Below are 22,549 nucleotides of genomic sequence, written 5' to 3'. Positions count from 1 at the left end.
AGTTAGATGTCCAGGCCCTCTATGCAATGTGTAGGGAGAGTTAGGCACTTGAGAATGGGATCCACAAAAGCCAACACACTGATTGGGGAGCTAACCAGTAGGAAAGGCCGAGGAGAGGGGTGTGGCCTAAATCACGTCTGTGAAAGGACTTTAGGATCCTTCAGAATTAGGAGGCAGTTGAGCAGGGATTTTGAGGAACTCAGTGGGATTTTGAGGAACTCAGTTGGACTTAGGTGCCTAAAATAATAGGTAGGTGTCTAGGGCCTAGATTTGTAAAGTCATTTAGGCATTACTGCTCTCAGCACTTAGGAGTCTACATTCTATTGAGAGTTGATGGTATTTAGACACCTAAATACCTAAGTCCCTTTTTAAATGATATTTAGATTACTAAATCAGTTAGGTGTTAAAAATCTTGGCCTATGTCTTTTTGTGGACCTAGCCCTCCAATACTATTTAATCTCACTGCTTTGTATTAATGTCCTCTTATCAATTTCTGACAGGTGCATTAGTAAGCATGGCTATGATCCAAGCCAGTTGAAGTCAGTGGGCTTCTTTCTATTGACTTCAGTGAGTTTTGGGTGAAGCCTGAAGTGAACAAACTAGAAAAGCAGTGATGATGCATTAAATGAATAACATACACTCTTTACTCAACTAGTTACCATTATTTATAGTAATACTTCATGATGAATGTTCTAGAGAGGCCCCAGTTTGTTTAAGATCTGAGATTTAATCTATTTTTGGAGGAGGACACTTGCACCAGAAGTCACCACAATCCTTTTGAGAGTTATTGGAGAATCTGTGCAAAAAGCAGTGCTTGCCTAGTAGGGCAGTCAGTAATTTATCAGGGCGGTTACATAAACATGAGATCATTATCATGCCTAGACATTTCTGGCCTGGAATTCTCCCAGGTACACGGTTTATTGGGGAGTTTCCTGCACCAGGCTGGGAACTCCTCAAATAACCTGTCTCCCTTTATTTACTTTTCTAGCTGAAATCAGGAAGTTGAGGAACTGCCACATTAAATGAAATAAATGGCACTTGATCAGAATCAATGTTTGGTTACACTTTATAATTCAGTGACTGTAGTAACACAGCTTGTGTTTTATGATACCTCTACCTGTCACTAATTAATAAGAGCCTAACAAAGTAAATACAATACACGGTAGTTAATGCAACTGTAGTCTAAACATGTATATATTACATATGAAACCAAAGGGGTAATAGATATTTCAGTGATGTTATTAACTTCCTGTTATATAGCCAGGTAACTAGTTTAAAACATAACCACAGTGTAATTACACAGCACTGGCACCCTATGTACTGTGTAATTACAGACACTGGTGTAACCAAAAGATTGGCTTGAGTTTGAGTTTTGGAAAAAGTTCCAAGCCTTTAAAAAAACGAGGAGTCCGGTGGCACCTTAAATCTGCCCACAGATTTATTTGGACATAAGCTTTTGTGGGTAAAAAACCTCACTTCTTCAGATACATGGAGTGAAAGTTACAGATACAGGTATAAATATACTGGCACATGAAGAGAAGGGAGTTACCTTACAAGTGGAGAACCAGAGCTGACAAGGCCAATTCAGTCAGGGTGGATGAGGTCCACTCCCAATAATTGATGAGGAGGTGTCAATACCAAGAAAGGGAAAATTGCTTTAGTAGTGAGCCAGCCACTCCCAGTCTCTATTCAAGCCCAAATTAATGGTGTTAAGTTTGCAAATGAATTGTAGCTCTGCAGTTTCTCTTTGAAGTTTGTTTCTGAAGTTTTTTTGTTGAAGGATGTCTACTTTTAAATCTGTTATTGAATGTCCAGGGAGATTGACGTGTTCTCCTAATGGCTTTTGTATGTTACCATTCCTGATGTCTGATTTGTGTCCATTTATTCTTTTACATAGAGACTGTCCGGTTTGGCAAATGTACATAGCAGAAGGGCATTGCTGGCACATGATGGCATATATAACATTAGTAGATGTGCAGGTGAATGAGCCCCTGATGGTGTGGCTGATGTTGTTGGGTCCTCTGATGATGTCACTAGAGTAGATATGGGGACAGAGTAGGCAATGGGGTTTGTTACAGGGATAGATTCCTGGGTTAGTGTTTCTGTGGTGTAGAGTGTAGTTGCTGGTGAGTATTTGCTTCAGGTTGGGGGGCTGTCTGTAAGCAAGGACTGGCCTGCCTCCCAAGGTCTGTGAGAGTGAGGGATTGTTTTCCAGGGTAGGTTGTAGATCGCTGATGATGTGCTGAAGAGGTTTTAGCTGGGGGCTGTACGTGATGGCCAGTGGTGTTATGTTATTTTCCTTGTTGGTCCTGTCCTGTAGTAGGTAACTTCTGGGTACCCATCTCGCTCTGTCAATCTGTTTCCTCACTTCCCCAGGTGGGAATTGTAGTTTTAAGAATGCTTGATAAAGATCTTGTAGGTGTTTGTCTCTGTCTGAGGGATTGGAGCAAATGCGGTTGTATCTTAGGTCTTGGCTATAGACAACGGATTGTGTGATGTGTCCTGGATGGAAGCTAGAGGCATGTAGGTAAGTATAGCGGTCAGTAGATTTCCAGTATAGGGTGGTGTTTATGTGACCATCACTTATTTGCACTGTAGAGTCCAGGAAGTGGATCTCTTGTGTCGACTGGTCCAGGCTGAGGTTGATGGTGGGGTGGAAATTGTTGAAATCCAGGTGGAATACTTCAAGGGCCTCCTTTCCGAGGGTCCATATGATGAAGATGTCATCAATGTAGTACAAGTAGAGGAGGGGCACTAGGGGACGGGAGCTGAGGAAGCGTTGTTCTAAGTCAACTATAAAAATGTTGGCATACTGTGGGGCCATGTGGGTACCCATAGCAGTGCCTCTGACTTGAAGGTATAAGTTGTCCCCAAATCTGAAATGGTTGTGGGTGAGGACAAAGTCACAAATCTCAGCCACCAGGTATGCCATGACCTCATCAGGGATACTCTTCCTGACAGCTTGTAGGCCATCCTTATGTGGAATATTGGTGTAAAGAGCTTCTACATCCATGGTGGCCAGGATGGTGTTTTCAGGAAGATCATCAATGTATTGTAGTTTCCTCAGGAAGTTGGTGGTGTCTCGAAGATAGCTATGGGTGCTGGTAGTGTAGGGTCTTAGGACAGAACCCAGATCCTTTTTCCTCTGTAGAGAAATAAAGTGTGCATTGTAAATGGCTTGTCTCGTTTTTGTAAAGTCCAGCCACATGGAAGTTTGTGTGGAAGGTTGGTTTTGTATGGGAGGCTCCAGTTTTGAGAGCTCACTCTTCAGATGTGTTTGCTCCTAGGGTAACTCCCACCAGGTAGTTTACATCCAGTCTAACCAGTACATTGTGAGTGGACCATTCAAGTTGATGGCCCATTAACGAACACAGTGAGCCATAGATGAAGCTTATCCCCGCTCAGTGAGCCTTCCTGTGGACACCTTAGCCAGAATAGGGGTAATGGCTGCCTCTATGACTCATCAAAGCTTGCTCATGTGACCCTGGAATCCATATTGTACCAGTACTTTCCCACAAACTAAGACTGAGAGCATTCCCTCCACATGAGAGAAATTATAAAAGGCCCTCAAAGCATCTCCATTTTGCCTCTTTCCTGCTCTGGCCTATGGACTTACACTAAAAGGAGCATTCCAACCAATGGACTGAAGACCTTCCAATCTTTTGGAAGTTAAGTTACTGGAGACATTACAAGCCAGCAGTCTATTCCATCATTGCTTCAAACCTGATACAAGAACTTTGCAATGTCTATGCATTTGTTTTCCTTGACCATTATAACTTTATCCTCTTTCTTTTCTCTTATAAATAAACCTTTATATATTAGATACTAAAGGACAACATGATTATCGGGTAAGATCTGAGTTATATATTGGCCTGCCTGTGTGGGTGATCTCTTGAGATTAGAAGAACCCTTTGTTTGATTCAATTGGTTTTAAATAGCCACCCGTCATTAAGTCCAGTGTCTGGGTGGTGAAACAACGGCTGGGATACCTAAGGAGGCTGCATTTCTGAATTCTTGTTAACCAGTGTGGTGACATAGAAGTTTACTTTTGTTACTGGCCTGGTATATTTTATGGAAGAATAATCACCAGTTTGGGTGGGTGTGCCCTATTTTTCAGTGGTTTCTCTTGAATCTGGTATTCTCGGCTGGGAACCACTGAGGCACAGTGACAGTTTGCAATGCCTTATGGGGCAAGTACAGCATCACATGATGAAGGCTTCTCAATCCCATCATTCCATGGGCATCATACAGATTGCCAGCCACTTTTCACCTGTCCTGGTAACCTGCAACCCAGCCATCTCTGTCTGAAAGCATGGATCCTGCACTGCCGTTCAGTATTGTGCTGTGCGTAATGAACACAAGGCTGTAACAGGAGCCCAGTGGGGGGCTACTTGCCTGGGGCTTGCCTTGAAGGAGCATATTAACACTGAGGCACAGTAATGTGTGTTGCTGTTGTGTGCTGAGCCTGGCATTGTTTGTTTGCACCATGCTATGAACCTTGCAATGATTGCTGTGTGTGCCCGAAAAGTAACACATTTTAAATCACTTTTTAAAGTAGCACTCGGTAATAAAAAGCCCACAGAAGTGTATGTGTATAGAGGGGAGAGTGTGTGACAATGAGTGTGTGTCTTTGAGAGAGATAGAGTGAGTGTGCGGGGGAGAGTGAGTGTGTCAGCACACTGTCTCATTAAGTTCAGACAACAGCCGAAAACAACCAATCCTGAGGCAGAAGCTGGTGCACGCACAGCTGGTGTCCCCCTGGCCCATCACCCCAGCTCAGCAGAGACCGGTACACCAGCGGGGGGAGGGGGACATCCTAACATCAGCCCCCCCTCCCTCCGTGGCTGTACATAGCACAGCACAGGAGGAGTCTCTTTCCCCCCACCCAGCAGCAGGCTGCCTGCCACTGTGGGCCTAGTGCCAGGGAGAGCAGGATTCTGCATTAATGTTTAAATTCTGTGATTCCCTCTGATTTCTCCCACAGCCTCCTCTCCCCACAGACCAAGGAGATGCACCCCCTCCCCTGTAGTCCAGGCAGGCATATGTTTGCTTCTGGGAGCCGGCATGCTTAGCCGGGCAATACCTATGTGATCTCTTCATGCTGAGGAATTTCAAAGCTTCCTGGGTCTTTGAAAGCAGAGGGGGCACATGCCTGTGTAGCTGGATGCTGGGCAGCGGAGTTCAAATCAGTGAGCAGAGCGGTCATGTTGGGCATTGTGAGATACCTCCTGGAGGCCAGTTATGGTGATGTAACAAATGCAGTGTCTACACCGATGCTTTGTCGATCTAACTTTGCTGCAAAAAGCTCCACGCCTCTCATCGAGTTGGCTTTATTTTTTGGCAAAGCAGGAGAGTTTTGTCGGCGGCAGGAGCATTGTAGTGTGTACACCTCCAGTTTTATCAACAAAAGTTGCCTTTTGCTGACAAAACTGTGTAGAGCAGACAAGGCCGAACTCTAAGATTCCTCCATTTTAAGAGCAGTGTGGTGACTGGGTTGGATTTCTGCCAGAGGTGAAAATGGGCTGGTACGGGCTGGTACAGCGTACCGGTAAGAAGTGGCTGCCGGTCCAGGCCCGTACGCAGCCAACGTTGAAGTGCTGCCACGGCAGCGCTTTGACGTTGCTGCTCCTTTTGTCCCACCCTGTCGGGCCGCCGATGGGGGGAGAGGGGAGGAGAAAAAAGGGGCAGCTGCCCCAGGGCCTGGCAATTTAAAAGGTGCTTCTACCGCGGCAGCGGCTGGAGCCCCGGGCCCTTTAAACCACCCCTGGAGCCCGGGCGGTGAGGGCCGGGCAGCGCGGAAGGGCTGGCTGAGAGAGGCTGACCCCAAATCCCCGCCCCTTCTGCCCGAGGCCCTGCCCCTTTCAGGGGCCCAGAGCCAGGCCCTGTACGGGGAAGTCTTCTATGTTACTCTCACCCCTGGTTCCTGCTCTTATTCCCATGTCACGTTCTAGCGGCATTTCCCACCATCTGCCCACTGACCCAAGTCAGAGACTGTCTTTGTCCTGCGCCTGTTTCTGCTCTTGACCTAGGCACTAAAGTGACTAGTAAAAGGAAAAAAAGAGACTATGAGGCTGCTGATACTGAAGCCATTAGTTTCAAAGGCTTTTCTCATGTTGATTCTGATTTTGCTGACGCCAGTGCTGCTCCCACTGGTTCTTCTAGTGACAATGTTGCCGTGCCCATGGAAATTAGAGCTTTTGTTGTAGGGTTCTGATATGGAGGGTTCTGACAGAGACTAGGAATAATTCAAAAGATGAAGTGGCAGAGTGGTTCCCCTATCTCCTTCTGTGCAGTCAATATGTTACAGAAGTCCTGTTTTAGAGAACAGATTGGCAAAGAGCCCATCCTGAGGATGAGTAAAACTGTATTTTAAAACATGTTTGGACATCAGCTAAGTCTTTGGTAAACACACTTGCTTACTGCAGAAGTTCAAGCATCTCAGTGGCTCCAACCAGGCTTTGAAATTAACACCATCGGCCTCATTAGTTATTCAAACAACTGAGAGTCCCTTTCTTCTGAGCGCCTTGTGCGGGGGCAGCGCACTTCACCTTAGCACAGTGAGAGCTTCCTGTGCAGTTGCAGCTGGAACATCGCAGAGTAAAGAATTCTCCCTCTCTCTCAGCTCACATTGACCATATTCTCAGAGGATAGACTCTGAACTCTCTTCTTTCCCTGAGGACATCTATGTAGGACTGACTACACAAGTGTACCTCTTAAAGTTCTATTCCAGAAATCCACTTGACAGACCTCTGGACATATACACAGGTATTGCCACTAAGTGGTCTTTGGTCTTCCTTATTAAAGTAGATAATTGGCATAGCTGTGATTTACCTCTCCTGTCCTGTTCATGATATGAGTGGTAATTGGATTCAATGCATTTATAACTTTTGTATTTTTTAACTCTGGTAAAACTTAGTACAAGTAACAAACATATTTGGGATGTAATATTTTGGGCAGTCCCTGTAGCATTTTGCTTCTGCATTTATTGCTGTGTGTTCTATGTCATTCTATTACAAATATACAACATCACCACCAACCAGGAAAGGAAAGGAATGGAATACATATATTGATTTCAGAAAACTCTTTGGTAAAAAGTCTCAAGAAATCTTATTGTAAAGTTAATTCAAGTTGTCTTAGAAATCAGCATTGTCTCTTGGACTGAAAGCTTGCTGAGGGACCAAGAACAAAAGCTAATAAATCCGATATATGGAATGTAGTATATGCAACTAATAGGAGAGGAGGTACAAGAAATCGGTGATAAGTTCTCTCATTATTTATGTGGAAGAGGGTGTAACTAGCATGTTAATAACATTTTCAAATGATATTAAAAGAAAAGGTGTTCTGAGCTCTAGAGCAGTCTGAGAAGTCATATAAAATGGTTAGAATTATAGACAGGGCCCAACAAAACGAAATCAAGACAAACATTTTATTCCTATACAAAATATGAGCACCTGAAATCTTGCTGACAGTCCTTAGATATGAATTGTGAAGAACATGGGCTAGGTATTTTTGGTGTAGAGTTCTTGCCCTTTCACTCAAAGCCTGAGTTTGTTGACTATTGTGGCATGAGGAAAAACCCATCTGAGCTGTTTTGGGTCTGCAGGGTGAGCAGGAGTAAAAAGTGTGAAACCTTTTTTTGGTAATAAAAACAGCAGATAAATACACACAACAGAATGAATTGGTTGGGTAACTGCCATTTTTACACATTTTTTGAGAGTGCGATCATACTTTACAGTTGTGTTTTTTGGTGGGGTGTTGCAGGGAATCTGGTTGCTTTTTTTCAGTATTCATAAGGTTTGTTTGGCTTTAGCTATTGATATGTTCTAACAACTTTTCTTTGCAGCTTAACTAAATTTTCTGGAAGCAGATAAAAATGATAAGAAGTACCTACTGAACTCCTGCTCAATATGAAATTTTAACTCATCCCAATATTCTGGCTTCCATAGACCAATCTATTAGGCCATAATAAGGATTGTGATTTATTTATTTATTTGCTTTCTGTGGCAGAAATACACAACTCTGTCAGGTCAATTCCTCATTCAATCCCATCACCCACCTCAGTCCACCAAAGAAGAGTCTAAATTTTCTATCGTATATCCCCCCCAGAATGAGCGAGCAGGAGGTGACCTTCTCAGAACTGAAATTTCACACTCCTACTCAACAGCAAAGCCGACAGAGAGCTGAGATCACCAAGAACAAAGGTACCTTGCATCACAAGCTATTACTCTATACATGCTGGAGTGTTACTTAGGACCACATTAAGACATAGGCACTAGAGGCCCATGCCTAGGACCCCATCTCCTGGAGTCACGTGATTACAGTAGAATCCCAGCTTTAATTAAAAAAAAATTCTAGCCCTTATGTTTGTGAAAAAAGAAAAAGGCTTAAAAATGTGAATTGGCCATAACCAATGCACTTACACCTGCCTGAATCTGCAAAGAACTTGAAACAATGGCTCTGAGAAGTGTGAGCTGCCCTATTCATTTCAGTGGGGTGTTAACTTCAAGGCCCACTGCTCTTGGAAGATACACTCCAACCCCACCCCTGCCACGGAGTCTACATGTGCCAGAAAAGAAAGAGTGAAGTAGGGCTGGACAGCCCATCTAAGCAGATGCGTCCTAGTTGCTGGGGTGAACATTGGGAACTCCCTCTGCAGCCACGTTTTACTCTTCTAAAGAGAAGGGGGCCTTTGCTGGTGACCTGTCTGTCTGAGAAGGGATTGGATTGTCCTGCGACTGCTACTCCAAATGGGCAGTGACACATGGGGGTGGGAAGCTGGAGCTGGAGAGGAGACCTTTGTTGTGATACGGCCATACTGACCATAGTCAAAGTTCTTCATCCACTATCTGTCCATTGTTTCTAGTGGGGTATTTCAGGAGTTGGAAAGTTCTATGTTTGCTCTCTATTGTGCTTGCTAATGTCATGTTACTGGGAGACTTGGGATCCAAATTCAGGAAATAATCATGCAGATGGAGAGTTCACAGACTTACCAGCCAAAAAGGAAGTCTGTTTTCCCCAACCACTCATTGGTTGACAGAATTATTGAGCATCTAATCAAAAGAAGCTCTTATTTTGCAGGTTGCTGTATTTCACATCCACCTCAATGCTTCACAGCATAAGCCAGCTGCTGGGGGTTAGGAAGAAACTTCCTGTATGGGCAGCCTATTCCATAGTTGTCCATTATTGGGAACTTACACTGTACTCTGAAGAACTGATATGGGCCACTCCTGAAGACAAGACAGTGGACTAGATGGACTATTGGTCTGATATTCTGTGGGAATTGCTGGGTGGGTTCTGGCTTTGAGAATCTGCCACAGTCTGGAGAAGCCCCAGTCTGACCCCTGAGTCTCAGGAGGGGGACTCAGTTTGCCTGTCTTTGTTCCTGCTCTCTCTGTTAGATTCGTCTTCTCCTCTGTGGAGGCCCTTTGCAGTAATCTTTGGAATCCTCTGCCTGGCTTTGCTGGTAACATCAAGGGTCTTGGGTGCTCTGGGTAAGTACTATAGAGAAGACACTAAAACCCAAGTTTTCAAAGTGGCCACTGATTTTGAGGGCCTCAGTTTTTGAGTGACCAATTTGATACACCTTGAGCTTGATATTTCAGTTGTGCTGAAACTCATCTCTCCCATTACTTTATGACATTGGTAATGAAATAGATTTTAATCTCTGGGTCATAAATTCAAATCCAGGTCACTCAGAGATTAAAAGCACAAATTGTTGCCATCTGCTGGCAATTGGATGTGAAATGAATTATTTATTATTAGCATTGCAGTAGCACCTAGAGGCCCCACTTCATTTTGCTAGGTGCTATACAACTATATAACAAAAAGACAGCCTCTGCGCCAACAAGCTTACAGTCCAACTATAAGACTATACACAACAGGTGGATACCAGTGACCAGGTGTCCATCTCATCAACCAGCACCACAGCTGGAGGTGATCATCTCCATGTTTCACAGTCTCTGCAGGAAGACTAAAATGTGAATAGGTCATGGAAACAACTCATCTCTCATACCAAATGGTGTTCTCTCCAAAACAAAGAGGAGGCACGTCCATGGGGCAATGCAGTGAAGCCGGCAGTGTCGGTACTTTACCAGTGCCATGGATAAACAGTGATGAGCCCTGCAGTTCAGGTTGGCAGTTTATCATCTTTCAGTAACACTACATTTCCAGAAGGCCAATTCAGACAAAGCTAATAAACCTAGAGTGGCACAGGGGTCCCTGGAGATCCCATCTAAGAGACAGAAAATGTTATTGTGCTAATCACTGCTCATGCTCTGCTACTCCATACTGTGTAGTATGAAAATCTTTGTGGTGACAGAACTCTGTAGTAACAGTTTGAGCCCCCATGGAACTGGGATGGCTCCCCCTTTATCATGGCCCTTATTGGGGCACATTGTTGCTTGTCAGCCTTGCCTACTTAAAAGGAAACTTTTATCCAGTATTCCCTTAACTCTCTCCACAAATAGACATAGCATGTCTGAAATCATTTCCTATTCTCCCCATAAATGGCAAGATATGGAAGTTTGGGGTAAGTGTGTCAGGGGAGATCGCACACTGAGCATTGGCCTTTCCATTCAGGGCATCCAAACATATGGCTTCACAGGAGACCCCAGATTTCCTTGAACAGGCCTTGAACATTAAAAAGATTTTTAAAATGAAAGAAGAATCTTATTAGTGTAATTTTTTAAATTATTTCTTTAACATCAAAAATAATTGGAACTGGAAATAATAAACTTATATCTCTTTGTCCTTCTATCTTGCAAGCCATTGGGATGTTATTTTCTCTTTTTCCATCTAGTTTGCAGATGGCAGCAAAACTTCAGCCAGCAGCAGGGAATTCTGGAAAATCTTACCTGCCAGCAAATTATCTTGGAAAACCAAACTCATGAGCTACAGGAAATCCTAGAAAACCTCACAAGGGAGAGAGATTATCTTCAAACCCAGAATATTAATTTCTTGAAGACTTTGCAGTCAAAAGGTACAGGACCTTGCCTTTGGCAGACAACTGTGTTTCTTGTATTTAGCTTTAGTCTTGGTAATTTTCAACAGAACTTCTGAAATGGCATGAAAAAAGTGGAAAAATTAGTTATTTTTTGTTTCTAAATTTCCCTCATTTTTTGAAATTCAATTTTTTGTAAAAATCAACTAGCGCTAATGAGTATGTTTTCTAACCAGAGAAATATAACCCAAATCACCCAACCCCCCAGTCTCTGCTGGACTTGGTGGTGGTGATCAGGAGCCAGTTACAGCTCTTAATCCTGGTGCTGGTTTTACACAGGCCCCAGTCCTGGGAGTGTTAAGGGCATCTTGGATTCTGTGGCCCCTCCCACTCTCTCTTAAAATACATACCCCATGCCAGGGCTTGAACATGGTGTTTGCCAGCAGAGGACTTCCTCACTCCAAGGATATCCCTAGAAGCCAGTTTCCACCCTCTTGGACTACCAGAGTGGCAAAAGAGAGCAGCGTCTACACCACAATCTGATTCTAATAGCTTCCAACACTTCTGTAGTCCCCGTGGTGACATTTGAGATTAATTAGAATGCTTTACTTTTGTATAGGAACAAGGAGAGTCTGTCAATGTGCTCCTTGTGTTCACTTTCTTCAAGGAAAGGGCCGAACAGTTGATAACATACGTAAGGGCTTACATTTTCTGTTGGCATAACTCTATTGAAGTCAATGGTATTTTGCCAGCAGAGACTTATCCCATTATGTGTTGCAGGAAGAAAGTTGGATGAAAATGAAGAAAAATCTGGGTTGCTTTTTTAAAATATTATAAAATCTCTTGAATTAATTATTCAATTAATATTTTTCTACCTACTCCATACAGGAACCTTAAATCCTATCTCAACACAGAATATGATTCTTAATCAACATCAGCACCTAATGAACAGAGAGATTGAGGAGAATTAACTCACCAGCTGTTCACCTCTGGAGAGTAGCATTCAAATGGTGGATTTCTAGTCACAAGCAATATGAGTTTGTTGCAAATAGTTTCTCAGTCATTATGGCCCTTATTAAACAAAGCACTTGAACATGTGGGTCCGTCCCGTTAATTTCAGTGCAATGTAAGCATGTGCTTAGGAGCTTTGCTGCATTGGGGCCAAAATAACTAAGGGTATGTCTACACTTAAAATGCTACAGCTGCGCCACTGTAGTTCTTCAGTGAAGACACTGCCTATGCCAACGAGAGGGGTTCTCCCCTCAGTGGAGGTAATCCACCTCCCAGAGAGATGGTAGCTAGGTTCTTCCACTGACCTTTAACTATGCTGCTCAGGGTTGTGGATTTTTCATACCCCTGAGTGACATAGTTAAACTGACTTAATTTTCTAATTGTAGATTGGGCCTAAGAATGTTGTAACATGTTCAGCTTTGCTGAACTGGGGACTCTTAATGCAGCAAGCCTCTGTGTGCTTCAGTCAGCTATTTGCACATGCAATTTCAGCAAATTCAACATTTCCCAGAGTAAACTGATTTTTGGAGAATTTTCCATCACACATTTCAATGGATAATTTCAAACCAGCTCTACAATTTGCCTCATATAATCTTAGCATACTGACCAGTTCACAGTTTGTCTCTCTCACTAGAAAGGGAATGAAAACTTGAAAGGGCAGCCTGGTATTCTGGGGTTGGCAATTTAAACTTCCACTGTCTCTGCTTCAGCCCCTCACTCCTCCCCTTCCAGCACACCCAACTGCTTCTCTTCACTTCCCATAACCACAGGATGCCTCCTCTTTGCTCTCCTGTCACAGAGTAGCTGGTCCCGGTCAATAGATCAGGCGTAGTGCCCCTGTGTCACAGTAGGTGAGCCTAATCCAGCCAATTAGAAGGGGCTGGGGTACATCTGGGACTATAAAGGACGGCTAACGGCCAAGCAAAGGAGAGAGTGATTGGGCTAGGCAGTGCCTATGGATGGAAAGCCAGGGTAGAGTGGCGCTAGCTCCTGCGGTGAGTCCCAAAGTAAAGGACTAAGTGCTCAGGGAGGCACCCCTGAGTCCACTGCTCTAAGAAGGGAACTGAGCTGACTAGAGCTGGGAAGCTGCCTGGTGCAAGGTGCTGGAGACTCGGGGAGGGGTGGCCCAAAAGCCTGAGAACAAAGAGTGAGTTAAATGATGATTTTCTGTTTGTTTACTCACTTGTGCAAGAGAACAAACCTGCTTGGAAGAGACCTGGCATAGCTGAACATACTTGTCTGATAGCTGGAGGGGGTGGGAGAAGTTTCTCATGGTTACATCCTCCCATTAACTTTCCACCCCTTTACTTGTGCGTTATGGGGTAGGGACTGTTTTTGTATTTAAGCAGTGTTGTAGGGAGCACTGTGATGCTGGAGGGAGTGTCTTTCACATGGGTTAGGAAAACAAGAAATCCTGAGATCTCCTGCAACAAAACCAGACCCATTTCCCCCAAACCTGATAAACAGGAAGATTGTTCTAGTATCCTGCCAGGTTAACATTTGGCTAAAAAATATTGACTAACTACCTTGTGCCTAATTAGATACAGTTTACTCTTTACAGTCTGACATAAGCAAATTCTCATTCTCAAATATAGCACGGCTGTGTTCTTTAACAGTTATTTCAACTCATTGTCCCTTTATAAAAATGTAATGAGCAGTTTGGGGTCTTTGTTTGGAAATTGCTATGTAAATGTCAGCTGTCATTATTACTAACCTAATATGTCAGGTACAGTGCTTTATTTTCAGGTCATCTGTGGTGAGATGGTCTGTCTGTAACATAACAAGATTGACAGGTTGGGAGGACACTGTCCATAATGTAAACATGAACCACTGCTGTAAGAGAGTAGCAAACATCTTGAGAGTGCTGTCTGCATGTTACATCAAGTACATGAGGACATATGGTGTCTAGACTGTACCTGTTCCCTGTGTATAGTGTGCTAAGCAATTTTCCAAGGAAAATGACACAATCTTAGCTAAGTACTAATAACTAGTATGATATGGCTGTGAAAAAAGCTAATGCGGTCTTGGGATGCATCAGGAGAGGTATTTCCAGTAGAGATAAGGAGGTTTTAGTACCGTTATACAAGGCACTGGTGAGATCTCACCTGGAATACTGTGTGCAGTTCTGGTCTCCCATGTTTAAGAAGGATGAATTCAAACTGGAACAGGTACAGAGAAAGGCTAGTAGGATGATCCGAGGAATGGAAAATTTGTCTTATGAAGGGAGACTTAAGGAGCTTGGCTTGTTTAGCCTAACTAAAAGAAGGTTGAGGGGAGATATGGTTGCTCTCCATAAATATATCAGAGGGATAAATACCAGAGAGGGAGCGGAATTATTTAAGCTCAGTACCAATGTGGACACAAGAACAAATGGATATAAACTGGCCACCAAGAAGTTTAGACTTGAAATTAGACGAAGGTTTCTAACCATCAGAGGAGTGAAGTTTTGGAATAGCCTTCCAAGGGAAGCAGTGGGGGCAAAAGATCTATCTGGCTTTAAGATTAAACTCGATAAGTTTATGGAGGAGATGGTATGATGGGATAACATGGTTTTGGTAATTAAATATTCATGGTAAATAGGCCCAATAGCCTGTGATGGGCTATTAGATGGGGTGGGATCTGAGTTACCCAGGAAAGAATTTTCTGTAGTATCTGGCTAGTGAATCTTGCCCATATGTGCAGGGTTTAGCTGATTGCCATATTTGGGGTTGGGAAGGAATTTTTCTCCAGGGCAGATTGGAAGAGGCCCTGGAGGATTTTCGCCTTCCTCTGTAGCATGGGGCCCGGGTCACTTGCTGGAGGATTCTCTGCTCCTTGAAGTCTTTAAACCACGATTTGAGGACTTCAATAGCTCAGACATAGGTGAGAGGTTTTTTGTAGGAGTGGTGGGTGAAATTCTGTGGCCTGCGTTGTGCAGGAGGTCAGACTAGATGATCATAATGGTCCCTTCTGACCTAAATATCTATGAATCTATGAACTAAAGCTGATAAAAAAATTCCCTCCACCATTTTGTGATGGATAATTGCCTCTCTTTTTAACTGTTTGCAGTAATGTTGCTGCGTTGGTCCTAAGATATTACAATGACAAGGTGGGTGAGGTAACATCTTTTACATAGTGGCATATGAGTCTTTCATTTGGAGAGGCTACACGCAGGAGAGCCAGAAGCTCCCTAGAAGTGGGGGGCCCACTGGCGCCCAGACTGTGGCCCTGTCCCCCTCTGCTCTTCCCCCAAGACATGCCCAGGCTTCCTCCTCCCCCCGAAGACCCACTCGCTCAGGGAGCAACAAAGAACTGGGGGCAGGTGGGTGTGTCAGGGGAACCAGCAACAACTGCAGGAGGGAGGAGATCCCATATGGGGAGGAGCAGAGAACAGCCAGGATGCAGGACATGACCAAACTATGGGGGTGAAGACAGAGAACTGTACTGGGGGTGTGTGGAAAGGCAGGTAGAGGGACAAGAAGGCCCACCAGCCCAGTGCATGCTGATGTAGGAAGGGGAAGGACCTCTGAGGGAGAGCACATGCGCCCAGGTCCACACGCACATGGGCAGGAGGGGAAACACTGCAGCTGAAGGGTGGGGGAAGGCAGGTGGGCAGTGCAGCACTGGGGGTGCAGGTAGGGCTTCATGCCACTCAATCCTCCCCCCAGCAGAGGAGGAGCAGATCGGGGGGATAGGGACATGGTGCTGGTGTCGTCCCCCCCACCCCTTCTAGATAGCTTCCAGCGCTCCTGCTCCCAGGGTGCAGAGGAGACAGGCCAATACAGCTCCAAAGGGAGGTAACCCGCATCTGGCATTTGCCCCCTGCATGGCCAGCCTTTTTTATTTTGCGGAGGTTTAACCTCTTATACGTGCTGCCCATAATCTTTTATTGGACCAATTCCTTCTGGTGAAAGATACAAGGTTTCAAGCTGCAATGAGCTGCTTTTTAAGCTGATGAAGAAGAAGCTGTGTAGCTCGAAAGCTTCTCTCTTTCACCAACAGAAGTTGGTCCAATAAAAGATATTACCTCACCTAGCTTCTCTCTCTGTTAAAAGTTTTCTCCGAATTACAGATTTATTTGAAATGTTTCATTTTTTATGAAAAATTATAAACATTCTTTTTTTAATGTGCAATCATTTCCCTTGTTATCTTGCTATCTCTTCATTTACCCACTCATTGTCCCTTTTAATATTTTTGACACTACAAATGTGGGAGAGAAGGGGAAGGCGGGAGGGGGAATAAAAAAATTCTCAGGAAACTTTGAAAAATGATTTTTAAAATTTCTAAGGAAAATAAATTGGTATTTTTGACTATTTATACTAGACATTGTAGAGTCAGAGGGTGAAATATCAGTATCAGCTCTCAGGTGGATTTGTTGGAAAGAGAACCCAATGTCTAACTGACTCTCACTCAGATCTGACCCTCTGCACATATATTTTCTCATGAAGGAGACAAGTGCATCATTTGTCCAAAGAACTGGATACAGCATGGGAAGGACTGTTATGAACTTTTGTCTGGTATAAAATCTTGGTCTGTGTGTAAAGAATATTGCTCTTCCGTGGGCTCCAGACTTCTGAAGATAGACAGCAAGGAAGAGCTGGTAGAGTCTATTTCATTTCCTTTGAATTCCTGTATATCCCAAACTACAAATAACTGATTTGTCAAAGATGGGAGAGGAAGAGGTTATATTGATGTGTCTGATTGCCATATGATTTTATGGGGAAAATATATACCAAATCTACAAATTTGACTAATACAAACAATAAAATTGTCAAAGGAAAAGAAGTACTTGTGGCACCTTAGAGACTAACAAATTTATTTGAGCATAAGCTTTCGTGAGCTACAGCTTATGCTCAGATAAATTTGTTAGTCTCTAAGGTGCCACAAGTACTCCTTTTCTTTTTGCGGATACAGACTAATACGGCTGCTATTCTCAAACCTGTCAATAAAATTGTTCTAACCCCTCAGGGCTATTAACTTATCACTCTCCATTCATCCCTCCTTGATAGCCTTGGAAAATAAGATTTGTCTTGATAACAGTACCTTTTCTACTCATGATATGGGCATTGGCATAATATGAGTCCCTCATCCATACCAGCTGTATCCTCAATTCCAAAGGGACCCTTAGCTAACTTTGTATATTGGAGAAGTGGAAAGAATTTAGAATTATCACTGATTTAAGCAGTTAAAGGAATTGAGAGTATGGCTTCATTGCAGTTTTAACACAAGTTATCTACACTTGAGTTATTTCTCTTGAGTTAGCCTAACTGGAGTGAGAGCAGACACAGTGTGAAATAACACTGGAGCTGCTGTGTTCACACTAGCACTGAACTCCCCTATATGTACCACCAAGACTTTTGGGGGTGTATCCCATGATTCTTAGCACTGCAGTATGCTGAGTTGCTCTGAGTTCTTTCCCAGTGAATTGTGGGAGAACTTGTCTGTTCTTTCTAGGCACATGGGGAAAATTGTTCTCTAATGCCTTCCCACTAGCAAGTGGGAGCTAGCCTGCATCCACATTAGAGTCATCATGTTAGCAGCAGATGAGTTGTGTTAACTCAAGCTTTAGTCTATGCACCCTGGCAGACCAGACAACTCAAGTTAAAAGCACTGCAATTAAGGATTCTTGTTTGTGGATGGGACTGGGCAGAGCTTTGTAATTTGGGGGTTAATATGTTTTGCTATGCTAGAGAGCCAGAAGGGTGGAGGAATACTTGCAGGGGTTACACTCAGACTGCCCTTGTGGTTAGTAGAGCTGGCTCATTCATTCCAAAGTGTGCTTTGATTAAGCCTGCTTTGAAAGAGGAGTAGATTAAAGTGCACTAGGCAATTTTGAGTGCATGGCAGCAGGTTCCACATGGACACTTTCTGCTCAGCAGGCTAGTGCAGGATAGGTTTTACACCCCAGCTTGCAGTGAACTAAGTGTTTGTATATACAAGCCCACATTATCTCTGGTAATGTGTTAGCAATCTAGGTATCTGTTTCAATTGTGATCTGACCCCTCAGAGCTAGTTGGCTATTAATGGTACACCCACAGTGTACACTGCTCCTAATGGAGGGAATGCCTCACGTCCCTCAACTCTCTGGAGCATAGATTTGGTTACCAAAGGGCTCCCATGCAGCCCGCTACGTTGGAATCACTGTACCTTTATTGTATTCTTTCATGGAGAGGAGGGGAGGTATACTAGGGAAAAGTGTCTTTATAAAACAAAACCCCCCACATTATGGCCCCTTTTCTGGGTGTAAGGAATTCTGTGATTGGCCAGCTGGCAGTCGGACCTACATAGAACATTAACCATATTCCTTTCCTTCAAATCCATATAACTATAGGAAGGGCAGAAGCAGGGGACTGAGTTGTGTTGTTTTTTTTAAGAGATGGTAAAAAATTATTTCCAAATTTTTGAATAAAACTATTTTGTTTTAAAACTTTCACTGACATTTTTTCTGTGAAAGAAAATGATTTAGTTTTAAATTGAAATGTTAGTTTGATTTTTTTTTTAACCACAACAAAAATCATTTTTCAGTGTCTTAGTTTTATAGGTTTTCTGCTCCCCCCCCCCAATCTATTTTCCAACTTGAAAAGTGGGGAGTAAAGCAAAAAAAATGGGTGGTACTGTAGGGGGGAGGTTTTTCATTGCTTCTCCCCCTTGCTTTCTCTCTCCCTCTCACTTCTTCCCCACTTCTTACATGGGGAGGAAAAGAAGGAAAAATAAGAAAGTGCTGAGGGGAAAAGAGTAGATAGGGGAGATAAAAATCTGGAAACCAATAATCAAAAAACAAACTTTTCAGGTTTCAAAAACTAAAATGGAAAATGAAAAAAAAAATGAAGCTAGTATTGAAGAATCTGTGGGAAACATTTTGATTTTGATGAAATTGCATATCTAATGGAAAAAATTATCCGTCAAATTTCTGCCAGTTCTACCATATTTTTGTCTCTCTCTCTCTCTCTCTTTTTTTCTCCTCCATAGGACTTCATAAAACCATTGACAAGTTTTCGTTACTGGATGGGATTATTGTATAATGACACCAAAGGTTACTGGCAATGGGAAGATGGTACTGCTCTCACCACTGATGTGTAAGACTTTGCTACTATTTCCCTGTGTATTTATTGCAGAATTTTTACAGGGCGCAAACACCAAGGGGAGAGCCATTTCTGAAGTCTGACCTCAGAAGTGTGTGTGAGTGTGTGTGATTCACTGGATCAGGACTACAATGTAGCATAAATCATCCTGCCTCCCAGTTTGTGCCTAGTAGCAGAGAAGGGTGGAATATGTCCTGGTCAGAATTGGCTGAAAGAAAAATTTTAAATCTAAAATGGCATTTTAAAACAATTTTTGTTGCAAAACACCTGTCTTTGAAAATGTTTGCTTTTTCTGATACTTTAATCTCAACTTTCCATGGAAATAGGGAGTTTTTTTGCTTACGCTTTTTTTAATGTCCCATTCACTGAATTTTTTGAAGAAGCATTCTGATAACTTCACCAACAATTTGGAAAACCCGCAAATGGATTGGCTTTGAGCTCTGTAAAATGGAAACAACTTTGACTTTTTTCCTGATTTCTCCCTCCCTTCCCCAACTGTAGTCCTGAGGTTCAGGAAACAACAGGTGTGTGTTTGTTTTGTTTTTTCATCTGCCAATAATTTTTAAGGAAAAAAAATTGTAGGTACAATTCCACTTAATAATTTTCTACATTTTTTTTCTGAGCTGAACACTGAAAGGTTGTGCAGGTCAGGTCTGTGAAGTGTTTGGAAAAAGCACTGTTGAATACCAGGGCCTAAATAACTGTGGATGCTGGAGGTCAGGAATAAGGGGCATTAGCATCCCTCTGCCCTGTACTTCACTCTAGTCAACATAACTAGTTTACTGTTCTCATAACCTCACTTCCATATTTTTGAAAAGCTACTCTGCTCATCACAATTATACCTGTGTTATCATGGTAACTATTTATGGTTTCTGATATGTGACTTGTCTGGCTGACAGTAAAATGTCTCTCCATCCCAGGTTTCCAAGTCTGAGAAGTTACCATGGTCCATATTGTGCAACACTGAAAAATGGAAAAGCCTTGGGCTATTCTTGTGAAAGCCTAAACTTCTGTGTGTGTGAAAAGGGTCTGTTTAGCTAAAGTCTTCTGTAATGGCACAAGAATGAACATGTGAGGTCCTATTTTGGAGGATCCAGTTGCTACTATTGCCTATATTTATAAGGCTCCATCTTGTATGGAGCCGAGTATGGAGTCCAACTTAAGTCATCCAACTCCGACATAAGTTATTTAAGTTTTGAGCATTGTGGTCCTGTTTCAGCAGAGCACAAAACAGGACAGGGTCCCTACTAAACTTAAAATTCTCTGTTGTGCTCACAAAGTGCTTGTAAGCTATTATAGAAGGAGATGGCTCCTCTTTCAGTGGGAGGAATAATAATCACACTCCATTTCACCAACCAGCCTTCTGTTCTTGGCCCTTGCTGCTGCTACTGTTCATCTGTTCCAAAATCCAGACCAGCCTGCAGAATGTGACACTGCTGTGGAGCCAGCTTGAGGCTACTGTCCCCAGGATTCACCCATCTCACATGGAGAACTCTCTTATCTCCTGTTGCCAATATATCATTTTTTATGCAAAAACTTTTTTTTTTGCTTCTAATTCTGATTTTTTTCTTGTCCTGTGCCAAGAATATATATTTTTTTACCTATTATGTCCATATATGATGACTTACTATTAAACAACTGAAACAATGTTCTAATTCTTTGGTAATTACTACTTTGGCTTTGAGAGGTCCTCTTTAACTCCCTGTCCCCAATATTATTATGCCACCTAACAACAATCAGAAAGGAAACCATGGAGCAGATTTAGATCACTTCTTACTAGAGACCTTACTCTGATGTAGTGGTTCTCAACCCATGGTCTGTGGGCCACTTGCAACCCAATCAGCACACAGCTGCAGCCCATGTGACATCCTCAGGACCATAGAGGTTGTGTGTGTGTGTGTGTGTGTGTGTGAAGGTTCCTTCCCCACTCTGAACTCTAGGGTACAGATGTGGGGACCTGCATGAAAACCCCCCTAAGCTTATTTTTACCAGCTTAGGTTAAAACTTCCCCAAGGTACAAACTATTTTACCTTTTGTCCCTGGACTTTATTGCTGCCACCACCAAGCGTCTAACAAATATATAACCGGGAAAGAGCCCACTTGGAAACGTCTTTCCCCCCAAGCCCTACGCCCCCTTTCCTGGGGAAGGCTTGATAAAAATCCTCACCTATTTGCATAGGTGAACACAGACCCAAACCCTTGGATCTTAAGAACAATGAAAAAAACAATCAGGTTCTTAAAAGAAGAATTTTAATAGAAGAAAAAGTAAAAGAATTACCTCTGTAAAATCAGGATGGTAAATACCTTACAGGGTAATCAGATTCAAAACATAGAGAATCCCTCTAGGCAAAACCTTAAGTTACAAAAAGACACAAAAACAGGAATATACATTCCATTCAGCACAACTTATTTTATCAGCCATTTAAACAAAACAGAATCTAATGCATATCTAACTAGATTGCTTATTAACCCTTTACAGAGTTCTGACCTGCATTCCTGCTCTGGTCCTGGCAAGAAGAAAAACACACAGACAGAGAGAACCCTTTGTTTTCCACTCCCCCTCCAGCTTTGAAAGTATATTGTCTCCTCATTGGTCATTTTGGTCAGGTGCCAGCGAGGTTATCTTTAGCTTCTTAACCCTATACAGGTGAAAGGTTTTTTTTCCTCTGGCCAGGAGGGATTTAAAGGTGGTTAGCCTTCCCTTTATAGTTATGACACTGTGTGTATGTATGTGTGTATATATATGTATGTATGTATGTGTGTGTGTGTGTGTGTGTATGTGTATATATATATATATATATATATATATATATATATATATATATATATATATATATATAGTGTGGATATGGCCCATGTAACACAGAGAGAGCTGTAGATGCAGCCCACAATGGTAAATAGCCTGAGAACAACTGCTCTGATGAAATTGGAAGAGAGCTCTTACTGGAGAATGTGGTCTCTTACCCAGTCCTTCCTTTGGCTACAAATGGAGAGAAGAATCCATGAAGGCAGAGTTCCCCATGATAACTTTAAAGAAGTCCAAGTGTAAGCCATGATTGCTGAATGTAGTGCTATCTGGTAGTGGCTAGACCAGCTGGAGATTGATGATCCTGCTATGGCCTGGACAAACAGAGCTGAGTCTTTTAGGTTAGACACTAGAGGCTCATGGATTAAGATCCACCCATCCTAGATTTGATTCTTACTGCTAATGATCCACCCAAAGGAATCATTCAAATAAACAAAAAATGTATGTACTTGTTTCAGACCATGGCCATATAAGTACATGTGTGCAGCAGTACCATTTAATTGTTTCGTTGGAGCCAGTAGTTTCCCCTGACTCCTTGGACAAAGATGAGTTGAATGAAAGAGAGTGGGGGGAAAACAAGGAAAGTAAAGCATGTACAGGGGTGAACTGATTGCTATTGGTTTATTTCATATAGATCCTGGCTTGGATTTCCTCCACACCTTGAGTGGAAAACAGGCAAATGTTTCCAGGAATTGAAAGAACAGAATTCTGCCCAACCCTTAAAAAGCCAGC

At 42.8% G+C, this 22,549-nt stretch overlaps 1 protein-coding gene across 1 annotated transcript; it reads left to right on the top strand.

Moving 5' to 3' along the window:
• The first annotated feature begins 7,817 nt into the window (after positions 1–7,817).
• Positions 7,818–16,586, top strand: LOC141985204 (oxidized low-density lipoprotein receptor 1-like). The gene is made up of 4 exons (XM_074949151.1): positions 7,818–8,201; positions 9,399–9,491; positions 10,799–10,978; positions 16,378–16,586. Exons 1-4 carry the CDS (start codon positions 8,108–8,110, stop codon positions 16,584–16,586), a joined length of 576 nt encoding a protein of 191 aa, XP_074805252.1. The 5' UTR covers positions 7,818–8,107.
• Positions 16,587–22,549: the final 5,963 nt, after the last annotated feature.

The sequence above is a fragment of the Natator depressus genome, chromosome 1 (assembly GCF_965152275.1).
Source record: "Natator depressus isolate rNatDep1 chromosome 1, rNatDep2.hap1, whole genome shotgun sequence".
NCBI classification, from domain to species: Eukaryota; Metazoa; Chordata; order Testudines; family Cheloniidae; genus Natator; species Natator depressus.
Note: the sequence above shows the minus strand (reverse complement) of the source record. Positions and strands in the feature narration are given on the sequence as shown.